This window comes from Centruroides vittatus, unplaced genomic scaffold, assembly GCF_030686945.1.
Source record: "Centruroides vittatus isolate TY-2023 unplaced genomic scaffold, ASM3068694v2 contig_150, whole genome shotgun sequence".
In the NCBI taxonomy this organism is placed as follows: Eukaryota; Metazoa; Arthropoda; class Arachnida; order Scorpiones; family Buthidae; genus Centruroides; species Centruroides vittatus.
Window position 1 is genome coordinate 2,938,874 of NW_027120928.1, and position 20,333 is coordinate 2,959,206.

The 20,333-nt window shown below is 29.0% G+C and overlaps 1 protein-coding gene across 1 annotated transcript in view; it reads right to left on the minus strand.

Annotated features, from left to right (window-relative positions):
• LOC136968636 (guanylate cyclase 32E) overlaps positions 1-20,333 on the minus strand; it is a 173,630-nt gene that overhangs the window by 5,469 nt on the left and 147,828 nt on the right. Inside the window, exons 11-13 of the mRNA XM_067262638.1 lie at positions 15,841-15,945; positions 15,689-15,760; positions 2,343-2,508 (exon numbers count right to left, since the gene is read on the minus strand). Coding sequence (XP_067118739.1) covers positions 2,343-2,508; positions 15,689-15,760; positions 15,841-15,945 — 343 coding nt within the window. The remainder of the gene's footprint in view (positions 1-2,342; positions 2,509-15,688; positions 15,761-15,840; positions 15,946-20,333) is intronic.

Sequence of the window (20,333 nt, forward strand, 5' to 3'; positions counted from 1 at the left end):
TATATTGTTGCAAATATATTAAACTTGTTTCTTGTCTTCACTTTAATTTATTTTATTATCTAATTATTTAAATATTGTTTCTTCTATAAGGTACAGTAATTTCAATTTTCAAAGTCATGTTAAATACAGAAAAATGTATAATGAGTACCGCATACAGGTTTCGTTCAGACACCAATGTAAAAATTCAGTATCCACTCTACTTTAATTATTTCATTTTCTATGATGCGAGGTGCCACTTGCTACTTAGCAATTAATTCATTAATTAATTAACTTATTCAGCACTTAATGAATTAACTATGGTCAAGTTACTACTAATTACGATTTACTATTTAGATGCTGTTACGTCAAATGATATTAACAAATCAGATGGTTCCGTTCAGATTTATTTTCTGTTGTGGCAGGCTTCTGTTTTGTATAAACTCCTGTTTACACAGGTTTTTATTATATTGCTTTTGCAAGTACATAGGAATAAGATTAATTTCCACAAATTTGGAAGGGCGCTTCAAAATGGCGAAAAATTGATTTTATTTATGTATTTTTATAATTTTACGAAAAGAATACAGACATATTTTTGAATGGCCCAAACCCATCTCATCTCTCCACATCCTATATATATATCCGACTTAAATAAACCCCAGACATTGAAATCTCTCAAAACTTATTCTTTCATATAACACATAAGATATAAAAGTGATTTTAATGAATAGTGAAAATACTTTTATGTTGAATTTATTCATATGTCTTTATACCTTTCGGAGAGGGTGAGATCCTACTTAGTCTGGATTTTTTGTTTTCTCAAACCATTGTTTCCATGTTAACGTCTTAAGAATATATTTTACTATCTTTACCTTAAATATCCATATAATTTTTTCATCTATAAGTTATAGCTTCTATTTATAACGTAGCACATGTTGAAGCATTTCCTTCGTGTTTATCTCTCTCATGTTTCCTTGAATGGACTTTTCATCCTTCCATACTTTCTTGCATAACCATTTTAAGAGCTTTAAAAGGAGGGAAAAAGAAAGAAGATCCTCTCAATATGTTATGAAAAACTTATTTTCCTCTTTATTATTTGTTGTAGAAACTATCTCCTTTCTTCTGTTCTTTTTAAAACTCCATCTTTCATTCGTATAATAGAAATTATTAATATATATTTTTTTCTTTTAGTGAAAGTTAATTAACGAAATTCTCATTCTGTAATTACTCTTCATCACATATGTACTGTTTGAAACAAATTATTTAATTTCATAATTATTATCTAATTTCATAGAAAATGCATTTATTATCAATTCATAATTATTCGTTTTACATCAAATTGAAATTTACGAACAATTACATAATTTTAATTCGTCGTAAATTAGATCATTAACGTAATTAAAATGTTAAATAACTTTACAAAGTTTTAATGATAAATTTATTTCTTGAATTATTTCCAATTAGTAATCTTAAAAGTTACATTAACAAGAATTTCTTCCGTATATTTTGTGATGGAATGGTTAAAGTTGAATGCTGTTTATAAGAGTTCCAATTTAATTTATATAAGAGTTAATGGTAGAATAACATTAATTCTTTCTAAATTCTGAAGATTTTGTATTGCTTCCTGCACAACACATACTGACGATTTACAAGGTGTTTTGAACCACTTATTTAACGCTGATTTAACCGTATCTTCGAGTTCTTATCATCCACTTGTGTTCAATGTATAAAGCAATGAATAGAAGACTTAGAGTAATTTGCCCACTCGAAAAATTCGTTAACCTGAACACTGTCACAATGTGTTCGACAATAGAATATAACATTAGAATATGTGGCACATATTGTGGTCTCATATTCTAATGTTCGGCACATGCTGTGTAATCTTGCCCTCAAAGATCTTCAAGTTGGAGACACTATCAAATGGACGTGAATATACAACATAACAGACAAATCATTGTCTATTATGTTGTATATTCACGTGCATGTTGGTTGTTTGTATTATGTATTATGTTGTACACAACGCAATATACACAATCCAAAGAGAAAATTAGTTATTTTTAATGTAAAAATTTGCACGTAACTTGCATAAATTCAAATTTAGTAAAATATATAATTAAAAAAATTGTATAATATGAGGATAAATTGAATTGTTCTTTAGATTAGCAGTTCTCAACCAGTGGTACACATAACAATGTTGACACACAAGAAGGATTTGTTAGTTCTAGAAGGCTCAGACAGTGCGCGAGTGGAAAAGGTTGAGAATCGCTGCTAAAGTATTTATATATAATTCTAAATAAGTATATTTAAAATTTTATTTAAATAATATTTAATATTTATTTTAAAAAGATTATAAGAATTCTTCTTACTTTCACAATACTTTTCAAATTCCATCTCTTCTCTTGAACAATCACGATTAAATTCCCGAAGTCCAAAGTCTGATATCTTCAACACCCATCGACTATCCACTAAACAATTTGACGATTTTAATTTCCCATGAGATTTTATGGGACTGTCGTGAAGATAAATCATTCCCTAAGTGAATAAAATTCGAAAAACTTTTTACTTTTAAACATTAAGTATGTTATAAATATGAATCGCAAACCGAGTTTAAAACGACGAGTTAAGTAAGCGATTAAGACAATTTACTCTTTGCAACGGCTGAGTGACTCTTGGGCACTGTTTATATTGATTTTTAAGCTGCCCTGTTGCGTTTATATCAGAGAATCTCAGCTTTAAAATCAGTTCTAGATACGTACTAACTACCGAAATCTCTTGAAAAATCCACTTCATATCATCTATTGTGTCTTCTTTGTCCAGTTTCTGACATTTCTTGACGGTTTTCACTTCAAAAATTAATTTTTTTGGCATCTTCTATCTCATCAATACAACAGAAATACCACTTTACAGATATTTTTTTAATAGTAAATATCGAAAACATCTTTAGAATTTATTTAATAATAGAAAATCGATTACTGTATGATCCCACTATACAATTTTCCTCTATAATACTTAGGAGTGGTACGTAACATTCTATTGTCAACGTGAATGTGACGAATTCAATCGATAGTAAATAAATATCAATAACACATTTAAAAAACGAAATAAATAGTTTTGGAAGTCGTGAATTAGGACGAGACGGATATGTTTGAATAACATACAGAGTATGAAGCAAACGAGATATAAAAATAGTATTATTTATGTTTTATCGGAAACGGAAATTACATCTAATGATCTGGTTTCAATAATTGGATGGTTCTAGAAATCAATAATTCTCACGTTATCAATATTTTGCTTGTCGAACTCCATACAAAAGTCACTCTTAGAGATAGTTTACATTATTCTAATTATAACAAAATACACTAACGAAAATTAAAGTAAATTTAATAACAAATTACATTAAAAGATTAAATTTGCCATACAAGTATACTTTTCCCAGAGGGAGACAAATTTATAAGCTCTTGCAAATAGAATCCTTTTACTGTATTTAAATACTGAATATATTTAATAATAAGGGCATTACAATAAATAAAAAATATAAGAAGTAATTAAGTATTTAAATTAATTATATGTCTATCTGTTTACGTTGTGGCATAGAAACTGAAATGAACAAGAAAGTACAATTATTGGTACATTAAAAGTACATTTTCTTATGTTAAAATGTCTTGAACCTTGCTAAAAATATTACTTTTGTTTCTCGTCTATTTAAAGTATGATTTATTTTATTAAAGAAAATCAATTATATTATTGTTAACAATTGACAATAATATTAGAATTTAAGGACAGTAAGGCTTTTACAATTAAAATCAATTATATTTTATTTCGCGCAATGAAATATCGACAGGTGTTCCCAATAAAATAATACAAAAGTTATTTTTATAACCTTACACTATATTGATACTTGAAAAATAAACTAGCAATTACTTATTGTGACATCGTCACAATGCCAGGCTGCAGTTTTTTAGGTCTCGGTGCACAATGCTATTTATTTGAGTAGTGTTTCTTGCCCCTGTGCAGTACATCATATTTTTCCTGTTAACAAGGGAGTATATGTCGGTTATTATCCTGGAGAAAATTTCCGGATTTCAACCATTATTTTAATAATGTGACCGTAAGTCACATGATTAAAATAATGGTTGAAATCCGGTAACATCTGGTCTCGATTTTCATTTATCTAATTCCTTCTCGAGATTAAAGAAAGACAGACAGAAAAATGGATGCCAGTGGGAATTTGTAGGCCTGAAATTCCAAAATTTCAGCTCAATAACAAGTAAAATCTTCATTAAGTTTGAGCCCACTCGAGATATTACATATGACCACCTCTCTCTTCTTATCCCCGTTGACCTTTAACCACCAAAATTTAATAGCTTCAATACTCTTAATACACAAACCTCCTTGCAAATTTTCAGAAATTTTCGACAAAAGGTGTAAAGGAGTTATTAAACTTCAAAGAGGGTGAACAAAATCGTGCCCCCAACACACAACTAATATCCATATACCGTATACAGAAAAAACTCCAACATTTTTTGCATTTCTCGGCATTTCAAGTACCCCTGAGTTCAATAAATTGTGAAAATCTAGGGTGGGAGTCTTTTTTGACCGATCTCCATACTTTCCTTCTGTTATATATAACAGCCGGAAAATTAAAAAATGAATATTAAATAAGAATATCTATATAAATAAAAGTGTAAATGTTCGTTTGTTCCTAATCTCAAATCTCCGAAAGTTCTTCATCGAATGCTTTGAAATTTTGACAAAACGTTGCATTTGAATACCGGCATGTTTTTATATAATATAGATGTCAAAATTTCCCCCTGCGTGGGAGAGAAATAGGATTAAGGCTTACCGTGAAGAACTCGGCTTTTATTATACTATTTTAGATGCGATTTTTTGCGTTTTTGATTGGGTTTTAATAGGGTACGTCAAGAGAGTGTACACCAAGAAAAGATTTTTCGAAATACCCCCGCGGGGGAAGTGTTATACATTTATAATAGATACATTTTGAGACACAGCAACGCGTGGCCGGGTCTGCTAGTTTATAATAAAATTATTCCTGACCTCAAAATAAGCCTGCTTTGTATGAAACTCTCAAAATTACATAATTCTAGTGAAAAATTCGTGATATTAATGCCTTTAAATTATATTTCAAGAATAATTTTATGCCTGAGGGCAGAGCATTTGCATTGGCAACGGAACAAATCGAATTTCTGAATTCAAATTGATATCAGAAAAAGGGAACAAAATGCTCGAATTGAGTTACAATATTTTTAAAAATAATAGGTTTATAGAAGAAAAACAACAATTTAGAATTTAATTTAAAAAATAAATTATATGAGAGATGATTTACTAATATACAGGAGTGCTGCCAAAATGTCAATCAATTTAAATGAGTTTAAATGATTAAAAAAATTGCTTTGAAACAGCTGAATTTTATTTACAAGTAAATCAAACTGACTTTTGGATCACTTTGTACCATAGGACCCAGTTACATTTTGTAAAAATTTATTCTGTACATTAAAACCCGTCGAAAACAAAACCTGAATAAAACGGAAACCTGCCTAAATGGAAAAAAATTTTCGGAACCGATCGATTTTGTGCGTTAAAAAACCCCTGTTTAAAACGGAACCCTGCCAAACCGGAAGAGATATTCGACACCGCTAGATTGCGGGTTACACAGGTTTAACTGTATTCATTCTTTTTTAGTGGTGTTTTGCTCGAAACCATACATTCAATTTGCATTAGTTAAAAGTTTAAACTAGTTACAAAAGTTTTCGCCATTTAATGATGTTAGAAAAATCTAATTATTTAAATTTAACTCCTAAAATCTGTTTTTTTTTTTTTTAACATTTAAAAATATTCCTGGTTATAGCAACATGAATATTTATTAAAGTTATGGTTTTTGAAATTAAATCAGAAGTAGAAAAATTAAATAAAACTTTCTTTTATCTTTAAAATTTATATAGATATAAATTTATTTTTATAACACAAATAAGATGTACACTTATTTATAGTTATCTTTAGTCATTTGATCCTAATAAGATTGATTAGTTAAAATAATATAAGGCATGTTTAAACATTTTTATTAATTAATAATCTATTCTAAGGTCAAAATAAATTGTTATAAGCTATAATATTTAATTTTTGTTTTATAAAAAATGTGTTTTGAAAGTAGTACAAAAGTTTAATTTACACTGAAAGATAATTATTTGCGTGTTTTGTATGTTTAGCCTCTCAGCGAGTCGATCGCGATCGCTATTTCTTGGTATACCACTATACTAAAAAAGTATCCATGACTAATTAAGTAAATATCATTTTAGACTGTTATAATACAAACGTGCTTTTTACAGTTTGTTTTTTATTTAATTACAAAAAATAGTAGATATTTATACTTAATATGGAAGTTTCTTGTAATATTTATAAATTAAACATTTAGCTAATATAAAAACAGGCAACATTAATGTTAGAATTTCCTGGAATTCTTTATTTGTTTTCATCCCTAATAATTGCTAACGTTACCTTTAAATCTTCAGATTGGTTCGGGAGTATTTGGTTATATCTCCCAAACCAATTGTCCGATTTTGTGAAAATTTCTACAAGAATTTTTATCCTGATACGTAAACGTCCCTGCAAAATTTCAGACACTTTTGACAAAAAATACAAGATCTATTAAACTTCAAAGTGAGTGAACAAAATCATGCTCCCTACACACTAATATCTATACATATAGAAAAAAAATCCAACTTCTTTTGCATTTTTGGACGTCTCTACGTCCCGAGTCCAAAAATGTAAATTCCTCGGGGGGTGATTTTCTTGACCAATCGCCATACTTTCTCCTTTTCCTCTGTTATATAACAACCGACAAAGTAATATACATATACGAGGTATACAACTTGGTTGACAGACTGATCATTTTAAATCTTAATTGATGTCTAAAGGAGGCATTCGTAAAGCATTTATAGTACATAAAACTATTTACGAGTGTTCACATGAAATAGACCCACCAGTGCCCGAGTGGATAAATTCACTAAACACAGTTAGACGTGGGTTCGCACCTAGCAAACAGGCTAGCCACGTGGAGTTTACCGGATTTTTTCTCGTTTGTTACACCTAAATAGGGGCCAGTTTTTCATAGGCATCCTCCCTCGGCAGACCGCCCACCTGTCGTATTTCCGTATATAAATAAACCAATTATAAATGCAGTGACAACTATTGTTTTATCATCCACTTTTATTGCTGTAGTTGAACTTTTGACATGGCTGGTTAGTTCATACGACATGGTAGTTGTATTACTTCTCTCGGTCTTATTTGTTCAAGTAATTGCTCAATAGATGAGAAAAACAACGCTAATAAAAATTTTAATAATTTACGAAAGGTTAGGCTTATTTCTTTGTAAACGATGGTTTATATCATCCATTTAAATAAGTTTTTTTCTGATTCATCCTATCTGTATAGTACCCTATTGGGATTTTTTCTCCACCTTCTCATTCCTTCTCTCTTCCTTCCTTTCAGCCTAGACCTTTAAGTAGGTTCTACCTCTAATAATAATAATAACAAAATTGATATAATTCGCTTTAAATCACTCTTATGAATAACAATTTCTTGTAATTTACGTAATTTTTAAAATTCATACTAGGTTGCTCGGCTTCATAAAGAAACAAATATAATTTATTATTAATTAATATACAGTATTGTGCTCGTTAGTTATCATTATATTAATAAAATGTGTATTATATTTTATGTATTACTTTATTAAAGTTAGTAGGAATTGCAAATACGAAACGACCATAAAACAATAAAGATAAATGCATTCCTCAATTTCAATTAATTTTATCATAAGAATATAATTGAATTTTCTTTATAATTACATTTTTATACATAATATATAATGATATGTTATATATAACCTAGTTGCTATATAGTTGAGATGGAGAAACACACATACCACATACACAAAACTAAAACAATTGGGTATAATAAAAATTAATTTTTATTTATTTATTTTTATGCTCGAATAGTCATCTTTCGTATTTTACAACAGATAAGATAGCTCATAGAGTAATATTCCCTACCTAGACAAGCATTATAAACTTTCTTCTATATCTTACAATTTTTCCAGTTTCAAAAGATGAACTTTACAGAAAGAAAGGAGTTTTCTCTCTTCTTATATAATAAAAGATTTCGCGAAACATGTTTACAACAGCGCAAAACACAGTTACTTATTTACAATTTTGTTCTTCAATTCCGAAAGACATGAAATATAAAAATGATTTGGAAAGAGAAAAGGATGTAGAGAAAAATAAAAAAATATCATTTATATGAATTTCTATATTCAGCCACTCCCAGCAAATTGAATAAAAAAAATATTAAAGTTAATATAAAATTCACATTAACGGAGAAAACTTTGAAGATGAAAATTATTTTTTTATTATAATCTTCTATAATTTATTCCCTTCAAGATATAAAACAGAGCTTGTCATACACATAAATTAAACAAGATTAGCGCCTCGCTCTCCGAAGGGCCTGGCTCCATAAACAATTCGTACGCATTGTCAATTATTGCTTGGTGTAGGGAAAGAGATATCATATATTATAGCTTAGGGCCAAAATAATGTAAATTAGTCCCTATATAGAAGATATGCCAGTAATTATAAATATTAAATTTTATACATAATTTAAAATAAGGGACGATTTCTTATATCTTCACCTTTAAAAATTACAATATACCTGTATAAGAAAAAAAGTGGCCGAGTAGGACGAGGAGTCCGTGAAGAACGGAGTTGTAACAGTATTGAAGAAGACATCGATACTGGAATCCAATAAAACGTTTACAGTGTCATTCACAAGTTTGTATTAACAATATCAAAACGAAAATTACAATAATATGGAAATTTATGATCTTTTACCATAAAAATATTTGTTCTATAACTCGATCGGCCATCCTACAGAGTTTAGTAAAGAATTAGAAAATAACACTTGTTAATAGTATAGAGGAATTTAGGCGAAGAGGATTTGGACGTACATAAAAATGTGGTTCTATCAGACAAAATGGATTATTGCTGGGTAATATTCCAATGATAATCTTCTTATAATGGAAATTCTCTCTATATTATTTGCAATTATTAATTCTGGATTTAAAAGTATCCAAGTGCAATAAGTCCCAATTAATATTAAGAATCCATTCCAGATTTTCTTAAAATATATAATGTACAGTACGTCCATCTTCAAGATATTTAATTTTGCCTGTAGAGAGTGATCCAAAAGTTAATTAACCGTGGAACATTCAAAAAAAATACATGCATAAGCTATATATTTGTGTTGGGTATATTGCGCTCATGTATAAATGCAAAACAGAGGGTTTTGTGTTTTCACGATGCTTGTAAAGTTGAATCATGTAGTGTACTTGTAATTTGTGTATTGAACAAGAAGAATCTAATTTGAACAATACAATTTAAACGAATGTTTTAAATCAAACCGAAATTTATAAGAAATTTTGGTCGAAACGAAATTGATTTGACTTACAAAAAAGTTCTACATGTAATGGTAAAAATTTAATTAACCTTAATACTGTATATTCTTGTTAAATTGTTTCTAAAATTTGCTTTAGTGTTAAAAGGTAAAAATTTGTGTGTTAAAAAGTATAAGTCAAAAGGCAAGAATTTGTTAACAGCTGTAATGGGATCAATAACTTCGGATTTAGAGAATATAAAATATCCATAATAGAACATTTAATGTCAAAGAATTGAGATATAATGTTTTCTGAAAATAAAAGAAACATCGAATAGGTGGAATGAAAAGAAGAATGAAAATAAATATGGAAAAGCAAAATACCAGAAAGAAGAAATCTTCATTTCATGAATATGGAGAAAGTTATTTGTAGCGACATCAGAACCATTTACTTAAAAGAAATAAATGTTATATATTTTAGAATATAAGTAGTATTTTAAATGTAATCAGATCCAAATATGAACTAAATATCGCGCATAAATCTTTAAATGTGAATTAAACCATTGTTAATAAAATATTATGAATGTAAACTTTTCGCAATTTTCCTAAAATTTTGGTAGTTCAATGAATAAGATATAAAATTTGATTTTTACAACTATCTTATATAAATGTTCATAAACTCTTGGATCCATATGACTGCACGTGTAGTCAACAGCGACGTTTTATTCAAGTCTACAACTTTGGAACCTTTTCTAATTTATCACTGACAGTACTGATTGAGACATTGTTCCCTAGCCTCATCTGTACTGCTCGACCCCATTGTGGCACAGGTCCATCCTGAACTCCTATTCTCAAGTTATGTGAGTAACAATATGAACGTGTTGAAATATCACGTGGTAGAAATTCGTTAAGTGAATGGTCTCAGCGGAATTCGTAACATCTGACACTATCAACCCATTCGTCTTCCTATTCGTATAACTCGAGACTAACTACCCTGAATGACTGACTGTATAGTCTACAATTAATCAATCTTTTCATAGATACAGGACGTTGGCCTGAAAGTTAACTGTCCTAAAGTATGAATTTCAAATAAGTAACTACAGATGTAATTAATTCAATTGTATTTTTTTAATGATATTTTTGCAAAAACGTGTTATTGTAAATAACTTACAATTGATATTAACAAGTGTAGTCGAAATGCAAGAAACAAAACACGATTAACTGACTTTTTGGCTACCCTGCTTATAAAGATATTGATACCAATTGAACTAGTAAAACTAATATTTATATTTATATATTCTTTAGAATGAAGTCTTAACAAGCATCTCATATAAAAGAGTTATTCGGATAATTACTATTAAATTCTTGAACCAAACGTTTAAAACATAATGCATTTTACGAAGAATCTAATAAGTGATCATATATTTCCAGTATGTTCTTTCATAAGTCAATATAAATTCTACATTAATTAATGTTATATTCGGTAGATGTTCCTGCTTCACAGCAAAGCTAGATTTTCACTTTCAATGATTATTAGCGCCAAGCCCGAGTGTTTAAGGCGCTACCCAGAAAACTGACGAAATATGAAATGAGTGGGAGGAGGAAAACAAAAGAACTTACATACAGACGTCCTTTACTTTGGGATCTATACTAGAACTAACTTTTTATTCTGCATGACGTTATCAACTCTCGTTCCAAGGGAACGAGATTGCAAAACGTAAATAGCACAAAATATATTCAAAATAATAAAAAATAAAATGAGTTATATATGAAATAGATAATGAACAATAGGCTCTTGATATAGTGAACTCTCAATGGAGTAATCCTCTGAGAGTTCTCTAGATATTAATAAACTCTCAAATTCCCAAAGAACCATCAATTATAACTTATTTACCATATCAAAAAAGAAAAGTCCACTGTTTAAGGGTCGCAAGTTTAATTTTTATATAATTAAAATTAATTTTATAGAAATAATAAAATTTGTTTTATATTACTACATCTGAATATATTAAGGACAAACGTATGTCAACGTAACAAATTGAATAATATAAAATGACTAGAATACTCTTATTCATGTCATGTTTTCTAAAGAAAATTAAAATATATATTTCATATAAAAAATATAAATAAGAAACTCACTTCGCAACAAATAAGTATTTTCAATATATAGTACATAAGTATTTATGTATGCATTTGACCATCAAACATTTGAATTTTTTTGAAGTATGAATAAGAAAACATTGGCATTTCAAAGTATTTCAACAAATAAATAAATATCGAATCGGATAATTAAGATTAAAAACTAAAAATATCCTAATTAATGTCTTCCATAATTATAAAAGTTAAGATTTAAGCCTTAGATAGAAGGGGTCTGCTGAAGCATTTTTCACGACCCGAGTCAGGAAGGCCCAAAATTCAGTCTTTTATATAAATGCATGATAAGAAAGTAACATAAAAATAAATTTTTATCTCTTGCTAAACATTAATTTATATGTTTTATTAATTTTTATTCGTATATTTTATAGTAGGGCCTTATATTTGTGAGTGACTTCATCTCATCTCATCGCAGCTCATGGTATAGATTCGCAAACTTGACTGTATTCCGACCTTTGTACCAGGATCATCCCAAATTGTTGTGTCCTGAGTTATAACAAACGAGGCTCCTTCTCTCCACTAAATAATAATCAATTTTAATATATAAATTATACTCTCGTAACATGAGGCTTTAGTTTAACTGTAAATCCAGACTGCCATGGAATCAGATAATAATTTGAAATATTTTTTATAAGAGTTTTCTTATTTGCTTGAAAGAATATTCTATAACATATTTTTATATATTATATAAAATATTGTTTAAAGTAAATATAATCTATCGCAAGAATTCTACATCGCGATATTGAAAAAATATTGATTCAATAAAAGTAATATTTATTTTTAAAAAATATTCTAAAACAAATTCTAAAAACGAAAAGTAGAATTTCTGACTGAAGAAAAATAATATAAAACAAAATAAAAAAGCTGACAAGGAATCTTGCTCGACTTTCCCAGCACTCGAACAGGAGAACATTTGGAACAGAAGGTCGTAAGTTCACGCCTCGCCAACCAGCTGACCACGTGGAATTATCCGGGTTTTCTTCACTTAGTAACACCTAAATATGGACAGTTTCCAACAAAAGACCTCTCGACAATGTCCATGCGTTGCGTTGCTGTACACAAATGAAATCAATCGAACAGGACGTTAAGGAGAAAATTAGAAAGTCCGATCATTTTCAATTTTACTAGGATAAAATTTAAATCATAATTAAAGCTTAACAAGAATAATTTTCTTGAATTTTAAATATTTAAACTAAGAGAATACTATGACACTAGCTAAAAGTTACAAAAGTGTATGGAGTCTTCCGTTACGAGATGTTATTAAAAAATAACTTTTATATTATTAATATAAAAAGACAAAATGCTTAATTTTTAGGGTAGAGATGAGATTTTAAAATTATTGTAAATATCAATAGAAAGTGAAATAATCATTAAGTCCGACTCCACTCGAGATATGATATATGACCCCACTCTATCTCCCCATTCCTCGACTTTTAACCACCAAAATTTAGTAGAATCCATTTCTCTTATATACAAGTTATAATGCCAAATTTCGCTTCTTAATCTCTATCATATCCTGAGATATTAAACGAAATAAACTTCAAAACACATACACAAACTTGTAAAATATTCAATTATAGATTTTAATTCAAAATAAAAATAAATATATTATTATTATTTGTTTAAAACTAAATTTTTGAGAAATATTTTTATATTTTTTCACCCCTATTTTTATTATTTTATCCTTGAAATTGTAGATTTTCTATTATAGTAAATTGTCATTTTGGAAATTCCAAATCACAGTCCGTGTTATAAAATGAAAAATAGGCGAGACACTTCGTGATATAAATGTCAAAAATATAAAATTCACTATTTTCAGAATTTTGAATGAATTTTGTATTACAGAGAATCGACGTGGTTGGTTTCGAAAAGTATTTCTGTATTTTTAGACATGGAGAATATATTTCCCTCTAATTTATCATAAGTTTGTATATGGTGTGCTTGTAGGGCATAATACTGCGTTATAAACGGGAATGTATGCTATATTATACGTTATCAGAATGCTTCTACCAATGGATTGCACGGATAAGTGAAGTTAGGGATGTGGTAATTCTTCAACATGAATGTGAACGATAATAAATTTATGGTTGAGATATTTGAGGTGAGGAATTTCTATAATATGTATAAGAGCAAAGAATTACTGTTTATATACGAGGAAAGACAATAAAATATTTTTCATGATCATGTTAGGGTAATTTGGTTGCATGCAATGTATAATTTTTAAATGTGACAAACTAGCAAATTGTAACAAAACTGAAAATGAGATGTTAAGATTTTTTACAATGCAAAGTGATACTTCGCAACTCGAATTCAATTCATTCATACAGGGCCAGAAAGTTCGAGTTCCGAAACAAATTTTTCATAAGGAATAAAGTAAATTAGTCGTTTCCAAACCCCCAAAATGCTAATTTTAACTGTAATAAGTCATAATTTAAGCTAAAATAACACAAGTAAATGTCCTAATTAATGCATAAAATAATGCACTAATTAATTAATGCAATAAAATCCAGTAGATAAACTGCGCGCTCGTTCAATACGTGTCCAAATTCGCATCAATGGATTCAGAAATATAACGAACTTTCAATGTTTGTAGCCAAACAGTAGCGCGAAATAAAAATTAACCCAATGTAGCAACACTGACGCATCATGCGTAACTGTACAATATGGTAGTCTTTGTGTTCAGGTACCAAGAAAAGGGGGCAAAATCTCCACCAAGACATTGTACGCATTCCAAGTTGTTCGATTTTTGGGGCGTTCGTATTCCGTAGTACCACTGTAGTCATAGAAATTCTTCAACATAATGAACATTTTTATTAATCCTAGTAATTCTTTACGTACAGTACATAATGAACTTTTGATATATATTTAATAATTTAGCTCAACTTTTTGAAAGTTCACTAAATCAAACATTTACATTTTTTTAATTATTTTTATTTAAGAAAACGGCATATGTAAAATGGTTTTCCATTCATTTTCTCGATAAAATAAGCTAATTTAAACTAAATATACACCGCCTATCACTCGAAAAGTAGTAATCCTTTAATATTAACTACTAATACAATGGTCCTCGCTACTACGATATAATTGATTTTTGGAAACCCGTCGTAAAACGAGCCATTGTATTTCCTAAACTTCCTTAACGAAAAAATATAACGAATACGGAGATTTACACATACGTAAAAACGGGAAATTATGCATAAATTAAACATTTCTTTTTTAGCTTTAAATGTTAAATTAAAAAATCAAATTTCTTGTTTAAAAATCGAAAAATATTTCTAGTACAGTATTTTTAAAAAAATAAAATATTGAAAAAATAAAAAAATTGTGTTTATACAGTTTAAACAGTTTAAAAAACAAATACAGTTTTAGTATATATTTTTAAAAATATTAAAATAAAAAAGTATTTTTAAAAAGTTTACTTAACAAATGTCTTATACTGTCTTATTTATTTATAAATAAAAGAAATCATTAACTTAAAAAAATTACACGATAAAAGCATTTAATGAATATTTTAAAATTATTTTTATAAATTTTTTTTATTATTTACGCTTATATTTCTTATTAATTTTTTTAAATATCATATATAATGCGCTAGCTTACGTCATTTAACATAATTATTATTTTTACAGTTTTGTATGCCTTATTATTTTAAAGTGTTTATAGTATTATATTTTAAGTTTATTTTTATAAAATCATAATAAAATAATCCTTTTTTTTACTAAAATGTTAAAAAAATCCCTAAAGTACTTCCTTCTTTCCACTTAATTTTTAATCGGATTTAAAGAGCTTAATTGTGAATTAGCTCTAAAATAATCCTTCAATTTTTCAACTTGGAATTGCAATTATTTACGTCATAATCTGTTCTGAAAAATGTGTCGAAACTGGAAATGTTTACGTCATAATCGTTTCTCATAATCCGTCGTAAAGCGAGTCATCAATCCTTCACAGTTCCTTGTCATAACAAGAAATTCCAATTTGAATAAATGTAGTTTCTGCATCCCAAATTATAAATTTTAATTAAAATTTATTAATTATTTTTATAAACATAAAAAATAGAATATATTTTACATAAGATTTAACTTAATTTCTTTTATAGATATGCATTATATTCACTTACTCTGATGATGTCTTGTATAAGTGATGCAATAAACATATTATCCAATTTAACATCTTCATTCTCCAAAATATCCTGATAATTTAATTATTATTAAATTTTAAAAACTTTACAGAAGTTAAATAATGAGTTTTAAAAGTATTTAATTTAATTACTTTTAAACTTCCTCTTGAACAATATTCAGTAATGATGCATATATTTGGAGGATCCACACAAGCTCCGATAAATGGATTTAAATTATCGTGACGTAAGTCTCTCAACTAAATAAAAATAATAATAAATTAAGTGATAATTGGGTTAAACATTTCATTTTAATTTAAATGTCTTATTTTAATTAATGATAATTATCGCAATTATTTAAATAAAATAATGCAATATATTTATTATTTAAAGAGAGATTTATTTATCATTATTTTAAAAATTTTTAGATTAAAATTACAAACTTTAGGTACAAAATGTAATAAATGATGTTGACGCCTTTAATTGTGAGGCCCAGGCCAAATGATTCCGCTGGCTCACATGCAATAGGGCCTAGCTTTAACCTTCTTTAGTGCGTTTAATTATAAACGGATATACCGATAATCGTAATTGAAGTACCCCTATTTAACGTTTTTCGGAAAGATATTTAGCGAAAACAAATGATATACTGACATTTCACGACATTCAGAAGACATTTCCTTAAAAAAATATATAGTACCAAAACACACCACTTCGGCATTTTTAGCGTCGCACGCAACTTTAAAACAGTTTCCTTTGCGTAATCACAATGTATTTCAGCTGTGTTCTAGATATAAAAATGGCCACAAATGTCGACAACTACGATGACCATCATCTTGCCCAAACGTGCATTTCAATTCAGAAATAAAACATTCCGTTTTTTGAAAACAACAGAGATGCTGCAACTGGACTTCATAAATTCAAGTTCTCGGGAGAATGATCACTGAATTCGGGGAGAATGAACGTATGAGAATTCGGTATAAAGCGTAATCCTATCAGTTTACAAGTCACTGAACATATTACCGTAGTTTTTGTTGAACAGTCAAAGAGTAATGTTGCAGGTTACAGTAGTGTACAGTACGTGCAGTGTCAAGACATTGAATGATTCAATGATAAAGTATGATGTATTGAAAAAGTTGATTCATTCTTATTTGTACAAGATGAGCCACAACCAACAGTTGCACTTTACAGGGAAATCTGACTGACGTTTGCATTGATGCCAGAATGGATGTCGAGACCATGAAAGATCCTGTGGGACGATGAGTCATACTGAGACAGATAAGGACGTTCGCTGATCCAGTAACACCCTTATCTGTCTCATTTAGGTTAAACTCATGAAATCTGCTGGAAAACGCTCATGTTTTCCAGCAGATTCTACAGGATTCGCCTAAAGTTAATCTAGTGTGGATTCAGAGCCACATTTATCCTTGGACTATTTTTCTTTGAATATACGAAGATGCGTTTCCTACCACCTGGTCATCTTCTTTCCTGGATTTGTGTGGTATTTGGTTCTGAGGAAAATTAGAACGTGTGGTGATTTATGAAGGAAGTAGCAGCCTTGAAAGACAACGTGAGAAGCATGACAGAGAATCAATTACGGTCGGTCGTTGAACACACTGTTTATTGACTTCAGATTTTTCACCTTCAGGATGGGGTTACATTGAACACAATCCACTTCATCGTTCTGTTTTATACAAATAAAATGTTTGTTGTTTGTAGCGCCAAAAGTGTAATAGTGGTGAGTTTGGTACTCTACTGCTTTTTCTACGAAAATGTCTAGCGAATTTTCTTAAATGTCACTATACCAGATTTGGTAACATTTGCACTGCTAAATATCTCTCAATATAGGGGTACATTAATTATAAAGTGCTCTCAAAATACTTCCATCTTTGTAAAGAGCAAATGAACACTTGTAAACGGATTTTCCTCGTAAACATTAATTACTAAATGTTCGATTTTTCATAAAAAATAACATTGTTTTATTAGTGAATTACAAGCAGTAAAACTCGAATTTGTATATCGTTCTCGTTGCTATATATTACTTTTGTTTGAGATAATTCTGTTTAGCATCACACTCAATTTAATGTCAACTTCAGGGTTTACTTATTTTTAAATCTTGATTTATTTATTATTTCTATATATTTTATAAAGTATATCTGAAAATATATACATATTTTATCTTAAGAAACTTTTGCAACATAATAAGAAACACCTGTTAAAGCCAATTTCTATATAGCTTACAGTATATAAATTATAACTGTACTACGTATCTAAATATGATGAATACTAAATTGTGTAAAAAAATTAATCTTAAAATTAGTAAATATAACTTATATAGTATATTAAATATTTAAAAAATTCGCCCAATAGAGATTGTATTTAAAACTGCATAAAATAATTTCAATTAAATGCTTGGTGTACAAAGTAGCATACATGACAAGTTAACCCCTGTATATCCTCACCCTCTTGACCTTTAACCACCAAACATTATAGCAACAATCCACTTTATATACAAGCTACTACCATGCTAAATTTCGTTTCGAACAATAACAAAATATTATAATTTCGTCGTATAAATCATTACAACTTATATCCCGATTATCACCATTCTTCTGCTAAATGTAAACTCGCGCAATGCTTTTCTATGATCATCCTCTTTGAATAAAAGAGGAAAGCCGAATTTTGTACAAACTTTATTTGCTATTAATTTTGATTTTAAGAAACCATTTTCTCTAAAATCTTTTGATACTAAATAATCGCTGTTACCAGAAATTCGAAATTAATTTTCTGTGCTAGAAATGCCTTAATATGGCGCAGAAAATTATTGCGACTCAACGTATTTCCTATTGTGCGCTATGCCTAATTACTGGAATGACATAAAAAAATGAAAAACTAAACTGATGACAAAAATTACGTTAAAAACAAAAATAAAAAATATATGTTACTACTACTAAAGTAGAACGTGGATTAATCTACCCTACTTTTTCATTCCTCATCTATTCCAACAAATTTACATTATTTATTTATTGTCTTGAACTGAATTTAAACCTAAATTGCCGTATTACTTTTCAGGCTACATTAAAGGTAAATTTCAATTAATAAAATATGCAAACACTGTAGCCAATATAGCCTAAAGATAAAATTAAGTCGCATTCATGTATAAAGATTAACAATTAGAAATTAATCTGGAATTTAATTAATTGTTTAAAAATCTGGAAGGAAAGACCGAACTAAAACCGAGGATATCTGGGAAAACGAATTCTTCATCAACCTGTATGAAGCAAATTTTCATTGTTTTCACGCAATTTTCTATTCTGGTCGAGTTTATTTAATCAAGATTCTTTGAAAAAATAACAGATTCTGTACTCAGCTTATTATTTTAAAGACAGATTTTTAAAGTGTTAAGTCTATAATCAGCCTATATGCGTTACATCGATAATCTGAAGTTCCAAATCAATCCTTAAAAATAATTAGCCTGATTATTAATTTTCATTCTTTGACATTTCATTTTATTCCAAATCCTTGCATTTCTTTCAAATCAATAGCACCTATTTCCTCTTCACATGTTAGTAACATGAGTAATTTTAGTTTTGAATTTCTCAACATCGATCTTTGTAATTTTTAACTCTTGCTTATTTACACTAAGAAATAAAACTCGTAGAACAGAAATTCTTCTTGTCTCTAATCAGCGATACAAAGGGTTTCTATTCTGTTCAAGCGTACTTTTCTATCTTAGTTTGTCTTATATATCGTTTCTTGCTGAAACTAAGAATGCATATAGTTTGTTTAGTGTGTCAAACGTGTCTGTAACAATTTATTCGAATTGCAACAGTGCCTGTGCTACAAACCTGTTTATTCTGTACACTTGGCAAGTGATGTTAGGAACTTGGTAACCTACAAGCATAGAAAGTTTCTACTGAACCCTATTAAATCTGCTTGTCGTTGTTACTGATACAAATGTTCAGTTCCCCTTCCAAAGCTATAGTAATGTATGACTTTTAGTAACATGTAAATTTTACAGACCATCTACTGTAATAGTTGTTAGAAAAGCTAACACGAATTATACAGCATATTTCGAACCGATGAATCATCAACAATATATAATTCTTGTTACGAGTTTAAGCTGAGGCACATTGTAATTGAAATTACTAAACCGTGCATAGGGCCAGAGAGTAACGAAATAATGAACTGTGTAATATTAGTTCTCTAGGCTTCGATTTGGAGATATGAACGTTGATGACAGGAAGCTGGGCGACGACAGTTCTATACATCTTCATCGCACTGATATTGATCCATGTTGGACCAAAGCATCACATCTAATGAAAACTGGGTACTTTATGAAAACAGAAAAAGTCAGAACAGTGGTTAGGTCGACATGAACAGCGAAAACATGTTTGATGCTTACTGTTTGGTAGCCAAGTGAGGATATTATTCATTACAGTTGACCATTATTAAAGAGGTTTATTGTCAACAGTTACAGGAGTGCCACCAAAATTTGACGTAGAAACAACCTATTCTTGTGAGCGGAAAAGGACCAATCCCGTTGCACGATGAAGCACGTCCACATGTTGCGTTAAAGAAAGTCCGGAAAATCAACACCTTACTAATTCCACTTTCTAAACGTTTTGACCATGTCCTGAAAGGGAAAACT